The sequence below is a fragment of the Propithecus coquereli genome, unplaced genomic scaffold (assembly GCF_000956105.1).
Source record: "Propithecus coquereli isolate 6110/MARCELLA unplaced genomic scaffold, Pcoq_1.0 Scaffold37, whole genome shotgun sequence".
NCBI classification, from domain to species: domain Eukaryota; kingdom Metazoa; phylum Chordata; class Mammalia; order Primates; family Indriidae; genus Propithecus; species Propithecus coquereli.
The window spans coordinates 3,629,077-3,644,198 of NW_012149396.1; the positions used below are offsets into that span (position 1 = coordinate 3,629,077).

General features: G+C 33.9%; 1 protein-coding gene across 1 annotated transcript in view; it reads right to left on the reverse strand.

Annotated features, from left to right (window-relative positions):
- Positions 1-15,122, reverse strand: part of MBD2 (methyl-CpG binding domain protein 2) — a 68,739-nt gene that overhangs the window by 22,131 nt on the left and 31,486 nt on the right. Inside the window, exon 3 of the mRNA XM_012651795.1 lies at positions 9,775-9,912. Coding sequence (XP_012507249.1) covers positions 9,775-9,912 — 138 coding nt within the window. The remainder of the gene's footprint in view (positions 1-9,774; positions 9,913-15,122) is intronic.

Sequence of the window (15,122 nt, forward strand, 5' to 3'; positions counted from 1 at the left end):
AGTACAAATATTAACTTTCACATATATAAGCATTTCTTTTATGACGAAGGTGACAATGCAGAGCAATGGAAAAAGAATGGTCTTTTCAATCATAGGTGCTGGGTCAGGTGGATATCCATATGGGAAAAAAATAAATCCAACTCACATAATACACAAAAGTCAATTTCAGATGGATTGTAGATTTAAATGTAAAACAAAGCTTTTAAAAGATAACATAAGGGAATATATTGATAACCTTGTAGTAAGCAAAAATTTCTTAAATATGCCACAGAAAAATAAAGGAAGATATTGATAAAGTATGTTCATTGAAGTTTTATTGCAGAAAAGCGTAAAGAACATAAGCATACTGCCCACTGAAGTTTCACAAAGTAAATACACTCATTGTTAACCACCTCCCAGATCAAGAAACAGAATATTGATAGCACCTCAGAAGTACCACACCCTCCCAGTTTCTATCACACCACTAGACTTTCTTAAAATTATAAACTTATATTTCTCAAAAGACAACATTAAGGGAATAAAAAAATAAGCCACAAATTTGGAGAAAATATTAGGACTCATATCCAAAATATATAAAGAACTTCTACCAGTCAAGAAAAAGACAAACAACCTAATAGAACAATACATGAAAGACTTAAACAGGCACTTCATAAAAAAGGACATTTATATAGCCAATAAATATATAAACAGTACTCAGTTTATATATTTATTAAGGAAAGGCAATTTAAAACCATAATAAAATACCCCTAAACACATATCAGAATGTTTAACATTTTAAAGACTGACAATACTAAGTACTGACAGCGATTTGAAGCAAATCTATACTGTTAGTAGAGGTGTCATTTTTGTATAACCACTTTAGAAAACTATGTCTTAGTATCCAATAAAGCTGAACAGAGGCACACTCTATGACTCAGCAATTCTACTTGTAGGTATAAACCCACAACTAAAAACATGCTAGAATGTTCACTGAAGCAGTAATTTAATAGCCAACAAGGAAGACAGAACCCAAAATAAACAAGCGAAACAAAACAAAACAAAACAAAAAACCAGTCAATGTAGAGAGCAAGAAAAAACCCTAACATTAAACAAAAAAAAAATTCCTGTAATTAATATACTCAGAGTTAAGAGTAGAGGTTGCATCCATGAAACAAAAACAGCATAACTTTATATACAAAGGCCAAAAGAGCTGCTGGAAATTAAAAATACGATCACAAAATAAAAAATATGAAGAAGGACTAGAAATTAAAAATCAAGAAAAAATCCCAGAAAGTAAAACAACAACAAAAGTATGGAAAATACAAAAATAGAGATAAGAAAATTAGAGGAAAATTTTAAGATGACTAATACCCAATCTACACAAAGAAAGAACGGAAAGTTGGGTGGGTTCAGGAGAAAAGGGAATTATAAAAGAAAGGACACAAGAAAACTTCCTTAACAAAGGACAGGAATCATATCTAGATCACCTACTGAGTGCCTAGACAGTGAAGGAAAAAGGCCTTCATGGGACACACCAGTGAATTTTTAAAAATCATAAATATACTAAACACTTTCAGAGAGGCGGGGAAAAGGTCATAAAAGAAGAGAGATTCAGCATGGCGCTGGACTTCTTATCAGCAACAAGAAGGTAGAGGAGAATGAAGCAATGCCTTCAAAACTCTAGGGAAAACAATTTTCAATCTAGGCTCCTACACCTAGACAAACTTGATTGTGTCCAGGTGAAATAAAGTTATTTCTAATGTGCAAGTTCTCAAAAACTTTGCCTCCTATTATATTTTGTTAAAAATCTACTGGAGGATTTGTTATCAACTGAAGAAGTATTATGACAGGAAGACAGAAATCCAGGAAACAAATTCCAACACAGAAGCACAGCAAAGGAAAGCCCAGAGCTACAGCTGCTTATGGAGACCAGAGAACTAATCCAGACTGCAGAGGGATCAAAGATGACTTCAGGAAAAACACAAGAAGGAAGCCCATCAATTTCTGCATAAGGAAAATATTATTGATGGGCATGTGGCAGAAATTTGAAAGCATCAGGAAATATTAGCTATAATTACATAGAAAACCTAGCATATAATTATTAAGATTAAAAACAACAAGGAATTATGAGAGAAAGGAGTGTTGATGATAGGACATTATTTGTCCTATCCAGGAATGTTTTCAATCTTAATAATGCAAACCCTATTTCACCTATTTGACTAAAACTCTGATACAACTATGTTGGGAGCATGAGAGCAGAGAGAGAAAACTATACTCATCTACCATTGGGAAAAGTCAAGAAAGAACACCTAAAATTAACAAAGACTTAGCCTAATAAGTATATTAATTAGAAATATGAAGGTAATTATAAAGGGAAATGACAAGAATTAAGAATAAATTCTTCTGGGAATGAGACTAGAAGACTTAAAAAGCTGTAGGAGTAAAGTATGATTTGAAAAGTAAGTTTTTTAATACTATTTTCTTTTTCCTTTACATTCCTATGTTACTTAGAGAAATACAAAATTTTCAAAAAATTTCATGGATCCCTTCACATGATAGTTGTCATATTTGAAAATGAATTAGAAAAATACATGATGATTAGAGGTGATTATAAACGAATAAGCTATGGATTTCTTAATTTTTCAAAAATTCTTATGTAAAGTTTCGGCTATAATCTTTACCTCCATAAAGACTGACCAGTCCATATCTCCAAACTGGGTTTTCTCTCTTGGGCTCCAACCCATCATCTTTCACTACCTGCACATCCACTGATTACTTTAAGAGTATAATACTCATACTCAAATTCACATTTTATTTTTTTAAAAAATACTGAGCTATCCTTTAGTATTTCCATATTCCTGCCAATGACATCATTTCCCAAGTTACCTAATTCTAAGACTCTTCATACAGGCACAGCTGAACAATCAATAAATTTTGTCAATTATTTTATGACCAGCATAAAACAAGCCCTTATCACTTATGCCCCAACCTCCTATAACAGTTTCTTCAATGATCTCCCAGCCTTAAGTCGGTCCTCATATAACATACAATGGCTACATTAAAACCTCTGTCTAGAATGTTCTCCCCATATTCTGCTTCTGAGGACCATTTATTCTCTCACTCCTGTGGGTTTTTTTCATTGCACTTATCACAACATGATACATTATATACATATTTATTTGTCTGACTCTCTCCCTGTCACGATAGCTGGTAAGCTCCATGACAGCAGGGACTCTGCTTTGTTCATTGCCATATCCTCACTGCTTAGAAAAGTGCCTGGTACACACTGAAGGCTCAATAAATAATTTCTGAATAACAAATAAATTAATTTATTAATTCAACAAATTTACGTATTAAGCCCTGACTCGATGGAGAAACTATGGACAAAGCAATGAATAACTGTAATACAGTTATAATCAGAAAAGGAGAAAGAAGAAACACTAAGGAGAGTCTCTAAAACCAAACTTGGTGAATCAGAGGTTTTCTGAACAGATGAAGTGACATCTAAGCTCAGACTTGAGAGATGAGTAGGAAATAGTCAATTGAAGGTGGGAAAGGGAACAGCATGACATATGGTCAGGTTACACAAGGGCAAGGGTGTGAGATAAACAGCACATTCAAAAGCAGAAAAAGTTCCATATGATTCGAGTGTAACACCAGAGAAGAAAGTGGGGCCAGGGAGGTAAGCAAAAGCCATATTATGAAGGATTTTAAAAAGCTATGTTCAGGTGTTTTGACTTTACCCTGAAAACAACAGGAAGCAAAATAACACTATCACATCTTCATTTCAAAAGAGATTTAGGCTGCAACACGAAGAATGAATTGAAGGGAATGAGGTAAGAAGCAGAACGATGAGGTGAAATGATAGTTACCTGTATAGGGATGGAGCAAGTGAACATTCAGGAGGTAAGGTCTAGGACTTGCTGGCTAACTAGATGTTTGGAGTGAAAGATGGGAAGAGTCAAGGACGATGCTCAGGTTTCTGGTGTAGGCAGTCAAGTGGACAGTGGTCCTTTTACGGAGATAAAACACACAGAAGAAAGGGCAGGTTTGATAGAATGATGAGGGAGTTTGTTGGTTTTTGTTTGTTTGTTTGTTTGTTTTTGAAACAGAGTCTTACTCTGTCACCCTGGGTAGAGTGCAGTGGCATCATTGTAGCTCACTACAACCTCACACTCCTGGGCTCAAGGGATCCTCCTGCCTCAGTCTCCTGAGTATCTGGGACTACAGTTGTGCATCACCACACCCAGCTAATTTTTCTATTTTTAGTAGAGACGGGGGTCTCACTCTTGCTCAGGCTGGTCTCGAACTCCTGAGCTCAAGTGATCTTCCTGCCTCGGCCACCCAGAGTGCTAGGATTACAGGCATGAGCCACCACGCCCAGCCAATGAAGGAGTGTAGTAAGATAAATTAGAGGTGCTGATGAGACCTCCAAGTGGACAATGTTAGTAGGTGAAACAACTGAAGCTCAGGATAAAGATATACATTTGGGAATCATTACTGTATAGATGATAACTGAAGCCATGGGAATGAATGAAATCATCCGTAGAGGGTTCACATACAGAGAAGAATGCCTTGTATTCCCAGGGAAACCCCAACATTTTAAAAGACAAAGAAAGAAGAAACTAAGAAGGGGATTGAGAAAAAACAAGTATGGAGGAAAACCAAGAAAGTACACTGCCAGAGAACAAGAGTGTTTCAGAAGGCAGGAGCAGTCGCAGTGCCTGATGCCAAAGCAGGCCAAATACTTTCAGGACTGAAACTCGCCCGTTCAACTTGACAGAGATATTAGCAACCTTGATTGATGAGAACGGTTTTGGTGGCACAGTGACAACAAAAGCTATATTTCAGACATAGAAAAATTGAGAAATAGGTAAAGTAGATAGTAAATACACACACCACCAAGAAGTTTGACTATAGTAGGAAAAGAAAGAGAACAAATGCTAAAAGGCGATATGAAGTAAAATGAATTATTGTTTTAAGATGGCGAAGATCTGAATATACTAAATGGTTTTGGGGAAGAAGCCAGTTTAGAGAGAGGTTGAAAATAAAAGGTAATGGACATGCTCTATGGCGTGAGGTCTCTGAAAAGGCAGGAGGGAATACACCTGAGGAGTACAGATGTTGTAATTAGCTTTAGGCCACCAGAAGATACCTTTAAGTTCAGTTCACAGAAGTCATAAAAAAACTACTCCCTAGTTCGAAATTCTCTAAACATTTCTCATTTGTAGAATTTCACACAAATCCCTTAGTCTGTTCAACTTCACAAATATTCAACTAAATATAAATTTCAGATGAAATAACTTTTTAAACTATTGCATTACCCCCCAAAAAGTATCAATAATACTCAATGCTGTAGAAGGTAAGCTGAAGCTGGAATGCACATAACTTGTTGATAGTATTTTAATTTGGTACAACCCTTTGAAAATCAATTTGCTATTATGTATCACCATTTAAAAATCATAAATATCCACACTAATTATATTTCTGGAAATCTAGCCCAAGGAAACATTGTAAAATATTATTTTAAAAAAATTTTTACATTGCTAAAAAAATAAAGTCCAATATATGCCTAATACCTTTTCTAAAGATCTCAAGCCTCCTAGCCATAGCAACCTCACCCTTCTTGAATACCGATAGCACTTGCCTGTACTATTTATTTGGCATTTTGTACGTGGCATCTTCCCAACATTACCCAGAGTAATGCTTTTAAGTAGCATAAGGCACATCATCTATTTTCCCTGCCCAGGCAGCCAATTTCTCTGTCCAGAGAAAAGGAACGTAATATCCTCTGTGGGATACTGTGCTTTAGCTTTTCTATTTCTCGATCATAAAAAACATTATAATGAGACTATACTATTAATAAAAAAATATTGTCAGAGATTAGGAAGAAGTAAATGTTTCTAGGATGCCTGGAATAAATAGTAATTTTCAATTTATAAAATAGTTTTCAGTTGGGTTTTAAAAACTGAACACTATTTAATAAACTTTTTACATACAATGTCTTTAAAATGCACATTTTTAAAATTTCTCTTTCATCTGAAAATGTTCTTCTAATATATTTTAAAACATTTATTCTAAAAGAAAAGTCTGGCTTCTGGAAAAGAGTAAAAGTAAGTTTCATATCCTCTGAAAGAAGAATTAGCAAAACAAAATAAAAGGAAAAACATCTAAGATCAAGTGGAAGATTCAAATCCACTTCTTCACTGGCTTTAAATATTCATGCCTACAAAAAAGTGAATATTCCATAAGATTGTAATTAATATACAAAGACTATCAAAAACACCAAAAGCCTATCAGCCTCCTATAACCTAATAATTAAAAGAAAGAAGTTACAGCTCAAAGATGAAGTTTCTTTGATTTGAGGATAAAAGAGAGAAAGAAGCTATCAAGATACCAGACAGTATCAAAGATGACAGCATCAAAGAAATAAGAAAGAAACAGAAATGTGAGTTCTTCATATATTGGAAGAGGTAAGCTAGGAAAGACATCCTTACCAATAAAATCACAATTCAATTAGACTAAAGAGAATCTTGAGATGTGTTTTATGTATCTGGCTAAATAAGGACATTTCCATGATCTTACTGTTTGGGATAATAGTCTGATAGTTTGTAGAGTTCCCTCCTCCCCACTCTAAGTGTATTTTTAATCTAATGGAAAGAAAAGCAATCATCAAATACGCTGATGCTATATTAAAAAATGGCTGACTACTTAGTCTATCATAACCAGGTTTTACAAATTCCATCTCTACCCTATGATTTTAATTATAGGCAGAAATCACTGCTGAATTCTGTTTAATGCCCTTTCTTTTACATACCCTAACTTGTACTTTTAAAATTAAAGCATTTTCAAGGAGTCAATACATTTGAAATTCACAATTTATATATTTTCTAGAAATTCAAATTAGACTGCAATATAATGACCTGGGCATAGGATGTTTGTTATAAAAGATCGAATTGTTATTTTTAATGATTGCTTCTCATCTAAATTAATCACTTTAAACCTATTCAAGGTAGAGCCTAGGTTAAGGTTCAGAAACCTAATCCTAGTTCTGGGCCTTGAAATTCAACACTCTGAAAGGAATTATAATAGCACTATTTTGAATATCTTATTTAAAAATGTGATATGGTTAAAGAATAAAAACATATCTATAGAAACCTCAAAAATAGAAACCTCATTGTCTAATTCATTTATTTACTCTATAATAAAAATAACTTCTCCAAATGGAATATTTGGCAATTTATATTACCAACCTCGTTCAATGAATTTAAGTAATGGGTAGCAAAATCGGAAGAATCATTTTGCTTATGTATATTTTGCCAACTGTCTCCTCAGTGATAATAGTTGATTAGCAGTCATCTGCCACATGTATGTCAAATATAATTAAAACCAACATCTGTCCTTTACCAACAAGCCTGAATCTAAACTGGAATAGTCAGGATGACAGATCATGGTTTTAAAAACATTAATATAAAAATTGTCTTTTTTACTATTTTCCTATATTTTGCTCAATGTACAGTTTTATATTTTGGAATCCTATTGGTGAGACAGTAGTCAAATATTACCCCAATTCGTACACTGAAGATAAAGAAGGGGGAAAGAAAACTAATGTCTTAGTATAATCAAAAGCATCCAGCAAAAATGTCAGGTAACATGAGGATAAAGTGAAAAACAGCCCGAGCTTTTGGAGGTAGCCTGCTAAATAATTTTAAACGCTTCCTGTTTATGCAAGCTAAAAGGAAGATTAAGCCCTCAAAAGATCTGGGTTAAAATGACGTAAGTTTTTTAGGAGGAGAGGGAGGAAATGGGACTCAGCTTTTTGGACACATAATTTTCATTTAAGAATAATCTCATCAACCATAATCAAAGAAAGAAAAATTAAAACTTCTCAACATACCAAAGAATAAGGAGCAACTGGTCTGATTACTCCAACCTTAAAATTTCTAGGTTACCAAAAACTCTACAGCTAGATAAACACCCAGTAAATGATTTACTACAGTTTTTAAAATGTGAGACTGAATTTAGGTGCAGAAAATAATTAAATTATTGCCAAAATGACCAGAATTTGCTAATCAATTGATCTTAACAAAACATTTGAGTTTATAGACTATCTTGAGAATGATTTGGCAAAGAAAAGATGAGGATAAAATCCGTTAAATACTATCTGTTCTCAGTAAGACAACTCAAATTTCCAATGTGGAATGTTATTATCAGTTAAAGATTACATTCCATCTTATCTTTCAGAGTTTTTTGAAGCAAACTGTTTTACCCAATTACATACTTACAAAAATTTCAATTAATAAATATCTTTGTGAGGAAATGATTTTCTTAATCACTAAAAAGCCAAAGGACGAGATGTTCAAGACTTTAGACAGTATCTCAGAAAGAATATAACCAGGGAAGGGCTTTATCAAGGGGGGCAAAGTTCAGAATGGCAGGATTCCTTCCCTGTTGTAATGAACACACTAAAACTTCGGGGGTTGGGTGACTATCACTGGGTGTGGTAGTAAAATGGAAGGGAAAAGCCTCACACAGAAAGCTGAATGGCCCAAAGAAAACCTAAGTGGTGACAAGAGCCTAAAGGCACATGCAGGTACGCATCTTTTATATTGGATGTGATACACTTACATGGCCCCTGTTGAATCTCTTGGGGACCAACAGTAAAGCAAGTTTAGAACTTCAAATCTTGAGACATCTATAGCAAGATGCTGATCCAATGTGGCTCCAAATATCTTCTGTTTTTCTGGCTCACCTGAAGAGGAAAAAACACTACAGAGGATGTGGGAACTGAATTTTTTTATGTAGTTTCTTCTAGAGCAACTGTCTGAAAGTTTTGGCCCAGTCCTTTATGAAGTCTGGAGATGAGACACTTGAAGGACTAGTGAAAAACAAAATTCAAATGAAAAGGTGGAGTGAGACATCTAAAAGGGGAATATGAGAGCAAAAGATAATCTTGGTAGGTAAATCAGTGTTTCTAATCTTTAGGTGGGAGGAGGCAGAGAAAGGAGAGAAAAAAAAAATGCACAGATGTTTCTCCCTCCACTCCCTCACCCCAATTGCTTCTAAAAATTCACAAACTACCTAAACTTTTTGACCACAATTAGGGAGTGAATAAGCAAGATTACTTGGAAGGATTAAGCATTTTGCCAAGTCTCCCTCCCCTGGCTATATGGCATTATTAAGCAGCAGGGAGGCCTTGCAGATAATACTTTTTTTCTAAGAAAAGATTCTGGTGGAATACAGCTTGAAGCAATAAAGAAAGAGAAAAATAAATTGAATTTATACAAAAATGGAAGTCACAGGACAATATACCATATTGACAAAGTTTATCTAATTCTGTTTTTCAAAAGGGGTGGGACAGATTTCATGAAATAAGAAATCAGAACAAAAAGTGGTTTTAGCTTCCAAATCATAGAAAATATTTTGAAACTAAGCAGTACAAACTACATGCTTCATCCTTCTATGAAATGTTATCCTTGGAAAGATAATCTTTAAAAAACTAAGCTTAGCAGAACCAAGTCTGATGTTAAGTTACCAAACAAAAGGCATAAAAATGTAGTCCATAATATTAATTAGATTCATTTTTAATTAACTTCTTAAAATTTTTTCTGAAAATATTTAACCTAAATTTTACATTATTACAGTTATTCTCCGGCATTCACGTAATAGCCTAGGACTTAAAACAATTTTCTTTCCAAATACATTCCATTTTAACCAGAATTTACTTAAACTATGTCTGGTAAAAATACCAGAATTATCTGAAAAATAAAATTGGAGAACGAATTAGATCCTTACCTGACGTGGCTGTTCATTCATTCGTTGTGGGTCTGATTTCACTTTATTACTAGGATGATTTGTGACTTTGGTTACTGGTTGTTTGAAAATTGATGCTGTTTGTCTAATTGGTAATGTTGTGTTCAAGTCTGGTTTACCCTGTGAATGTAAGTGTATTTTTATTAATAAATATTATATTTAAACACAATTTGATGATTTTTAAAATTCAATATCTATTACTATAAATTGGATTATTCCAAGCTTCTCAGTCTATCTCAGCATTTTAAATCCTCTAAAATTCATTTTCAAGCACTTTATTATGTAAAACATGCAGGAAGTTTTCTCATAATAAATGACAAGTTTTTTGTATACCTTTAAATGTAAGAAAATTCTCAACATCAAATTCATAATTAATTTGATTAACAAGATACTAAGGACTTTTTTTTTTTAGTTTTTTTTTTATTTCAGCATATTATGGGGGTTTTAAATAAACAAGTATGTTGGTTTACACAAAAGGAAGGAGAACTTTAAGGACAACAATCAGGAGAGCAATTTCTACATTCTAAGAATGGAAGAAAATATTGGCATGCTTGTACATTAAAATATAAACAACCTGATCAGCAGTTAGGAGGCCAGGCTTACATAAAACTATAAATTAACCCTTTCTTTTGTATAAACATAATTAGGAATGGGAGTTCTAATTCCAGCAAACAGAACTCAATCTAGAAATATGTGGTAAAATAAAGAAGTATTCCTTATTTTTAATATACAATGGGTCCTTGGATAACATCATTTGGCTCAATGTCCTCATGCTATAACAATGAGAAAAAATAATGAATTCCCAGCTGGGGCCACTGTCTATGTAGACATTCTCTTTTTGCACATTTTCTCCATTGTCTACATGGATTTTCTCTGGGCACTCCAGTTTCCTCCCACATACCAAAAATGTACACGTTAGAGATACATTGGCGTGTCTACACAGTTCCAGACTGAGCGAGCATGGGTGTGTATGTGTGCCCTCCAGTGAGATGGTGGCCTATCCAGGTTGGGTCTCCACCTTGTACCCTGAGCTGCAGGGAGAGGTTCTGGCCACCCTTGACCTTGAACTGAAATAAGCGGGTAAATAATGATCTTACTTGTTTTTATTAATCTATTTTAAATGTATGTTGAACTCACATTTGTTTCAATGTCGAACATTTAGTAAGTAGTGTTTTGGTCTTTATTTAGAAGTTTGGTTATATTTTTGTGACCAGAAATATGCCATAGGAACTGAACTTTCATTTATATCAATTAGCCTATGGTAAAACTGGTTTCGTTGTATGTCGTTTTGCTTAATTCACAGTTTCCGAGAACCTATCAGTTACTTTAAGTGAGGACTTACTGTGTATCGCATTTAATACTTTTAAAGAAGAGACTTAAAACTGAAGCTTCAGAAAGCCATCTAATATATTTATCTAATTTTAATCAATCAGTAAATACAATGTAAGATGTGTTCTAGTGAGGTCAAAAATGTGGCACGTAATTGCTATTAAGTTCGTTTGCAATACTCTAACGAAAAAGAAAGGGGAGAAAACACAATTTAATCACTGTGTGTTCTGATTCTGGCAAAAACTATAAAAGGTCATATACATATGAAGACAATATACAGCTGATTTTTTTTTCTTTTTTTTTTTTGCAGAAATGAGGTCTCATTCTGTCACCCAGGCTGGCGTGCAGTGGCATGACCATAGCTCACTGCAGCCTTGAACTCCTGGGCTCAGGTGATCCTCCTGCCTTAGCCTCCTGAGTAGCTGGGACTATAGGCATGTGCCACAGCACCAATATATTTTTGATATAGAAATATACCTGATGAATTTACAGGATATTTAATGAACTTTTATCCAGATAGAAATTGCAATGTAGACTTTCATGCTTTAAAACAATGGTTATCAAACCTGGGATATATCAGAATCACCGAGAGGGCTTGTTAAAACACAGATTACTGGGCCTCGCCCTGAGTGATTTTGGTTTGGTAGGTCTGAGATGAGGCCTGAGCATATGCATTTCTATTAAGGTTGCAGGTGAAGCTGATGCTGATAATCCAGGGACCACACCTGGAGAAGTACTGCTCTAAAACAAAGATTGCAGATTGGTGGCAGGACCAAGCCTAACCCATAGATGAGCATTCAGTTTTTAGTGCCTTTAACAAATTAAGCCAACATCTAAAAATCTGGAGTCTTCACATAAAACCCAGAATTCTAGCTTCTCTTAAAAACCTAAAGATTTGGAAATATTGGACTTGGTTTGGCAACAATAGGACATGATTAGCAATGGCCGCCCACTAGAGGCCTCAGTTTCTCCTTTTGCAATATTCCTCAACAACTCACATTTGCATTACCTGTCTGGGCCCTGTAGGCATTGAGTTTGTGACCTCTGCTTAAAGAATATTAGCATGCCTAGAAAGGTAAGCATCACAATAAATTAATCTGACAATTACAACTAGAGTAGTAAACATGTTAACTATTAAACATGTCCTCACCCTTTCCCCTCCCAACACAACACACGCCTCTTCTCTGTATCATGCTATGAATTCCTGTCATTCCTTTATCTCAATTTTCTCCCAATGTATATACTTACCTTTAAAAGATATATTTACCTCAAGTGACTTTAACAATATTATTTCTCAGGTGTTTGGCTTTATCTTTATGGATTTTCAAAAAAAATAATTCAAAACTGTGCAAATTTGCCTGACAGGCTGCAAAATAACCACTTAGGATGCCGCTTCTATGAAGTGTGAGGCTAAGGAGTGTGCATTTTAAAAGCTCTCCTGCTAATTCTGTGATGCAAAGCGGGTTTGGACACCTCTGACTTATGATGTCTAGAGCATTCTGAGGCCCTCAATGAAATCACCTAACCTATAAAATATAGTAGTCAATATTCAATCCTAAAGAAGCATAACACATAAATGACAGGAGAACATTTCCTGTCACTAGTTTGATATAATCAGTATGTATCACTAAACAATACTTTGTTTGGTTTTTAATGTTCTTGTTCTTTAATAAAGGATATACTCTGCTGGTATTAGAACAAGGTGGCATCAGGAGACAGAGAAGTATGTGACTGTTTGCATGAGCAAACATTTAAGCCTATGAGAGTCTCAATGTTACAAAGGTTAACTGGAGGCAGCAGGAACTATTCTAAACTATGAATCCTGAATCTGCTAAGACTAGAAGGAAGCATGGAACATGTAAAACTATTGATGCTACACTGGCAAGACTGATGTCTTTGCATGAACTTAAGTTTTTGTACAATAAAGAAAAATTAGAAAAAAAAACTGGCTAAAATATTCAAGATATACAATTAACTTTTCATTGTCTAATGAGACAGTTTATTCTCTGCGGCATGGAATGAAAGGCATTATTCAAGAGTGTGCTGCATTATTCTTCTCTCAGTCTTGTTTTGGTTTTTAGTGTTTTTCTCCTTTTTACTGGCCTAGAAGCTCTGACGATAGAAAAATATTTTTACTATTCTAAAACAGTATCATGTAAAGTTGAGTAATCTGTAAAGCTGGACTAACTGGTTTTCCCAGAAACTGACACAAAAATAGCAAATTTTATTACCACTCTCCCCTGAGGACTGCCAAAGAGTCACTGTTAATTCATGCCCAGTTGCTGCGTGTCTGGGAGTTTTACTAAATAATCAATCTGCCATAAACTTAACAGTTAAAAAGCAAACAGTTTTTAATGGGACAATATCAAAGCTGCTTATGTATCTGAAATATTCCCTTTCAATATAAGAAAAAGTGACGCATAAGTTCTTTATATTACAAAATTAAACTGGCAAACACATAGTTCTAATATTAGAACTAAAAGTTTCCAAACTTTGACAAATTTCCTAAGTGTACAGGCTGGCTCTCAAATCAAAACTTAATAAAGTTTACAATGTGTATATGAGGCTGAAAGTACTTAATTTTCTTGAGGATCTATTCTATCCCCCTAGTTGCTGGGAGGAATATAAAATTAATCTCTTTTATCTCAAAAATTTTGCTTCATCTCTTTCCAAGAAGTATTTGAGGTGTATCTTTATACACTCACAAGGGACAAATATGCAATAAAAATTAATTTTTAAGATGAGAAAATCAAGGACAAGGAGAAAACAAAATTTCCTTTTGAAAAGGTCAATAGTGATACTAGAGCTGAGCATCAAATGTGGATCTGAATTTTCTAGCAGCCTGGGCAAAAAGAGAAACATTAAATTATACAGGTACCCTAGTCAGAAAGGAGAAAGCATACCAATTAATGTCCTGGTATTAAATCTAGAATTAATAAAGGGACTCAACATCACAACAAATATTAAGCAGATTTCAAATGCTTTTTCTTTTTTCAGTGACCTTTCATAAAAGCCAAGAACATAAGATGTAAAGGACAATTCACTGACAGTGATTCTGAAAGGGCCTAAACCAGTGTGCACTAATTATTGTGTAACCTTTCAGTGATCTAACTTGATTAAGGAGTGAAAAGAGAATATCTAACAAGGTAGGTGAAGAGCATGTACCATAAACCAGTGGTTATCAAATACTTTTTTGTATTTCTACCCCCTAAGCAAATTCTGAAAATATATATACTCCACCTGCATTTTAAAGTTGACATTAGGAATATTTCCTATTTTATTTAATGTAATTAGTTGCAAAGGATGCACTTATCAAAAATATTTTAAATACTGATACTTTAATAATAAACTTTTACACCATTTTAAAATGTATCTAACAGAATCTAAACGTACCCACCATCACCCATTTATATATGGACAAACTCTTCAATGGTTATAAATTTTATTTCGCTTTTTCTCTTTAAATTACTAATTCCATTTCAAAGTTATTTCCTATTTTAAACATGAAAATCTTTCACTGACCATTTATATATCATGAAATTATTTTTTTAAACTTTCTGTGACCATAAAGCTCTTAGTGATAAAACAATTTCTTCCGGTTTACTACAATTATTAGTGTATAACTCAAAGTGACACATTACAAAATTTAACATATAATCCTTAAACATAAAAGATAAATATTAGATACATAAATAGATTATTGAAAAGAATTTTTAAAAATAACTTTATGTTCTTGGATGAGTATTACTGCTAGAATGGAACAAGATTTAGCATCTATTCCTATTATTCATTTTTTATAAATGTAGCATTGAGAAACCTTGTTCACATAAATGAGTAGATAGAATGAGTTTTATTCCATGTCACTCGAATCTCTGAACTTCTTTTGAGTTATGTTAAAATAGCACATAGTGAACCATCCATAATGTTCATCAGTTGTCACCTACATAAAGTCCTCTGAATTTTGCTGAAAGCAAATTCCTTCCTTGTGGAAAGAATTGTTA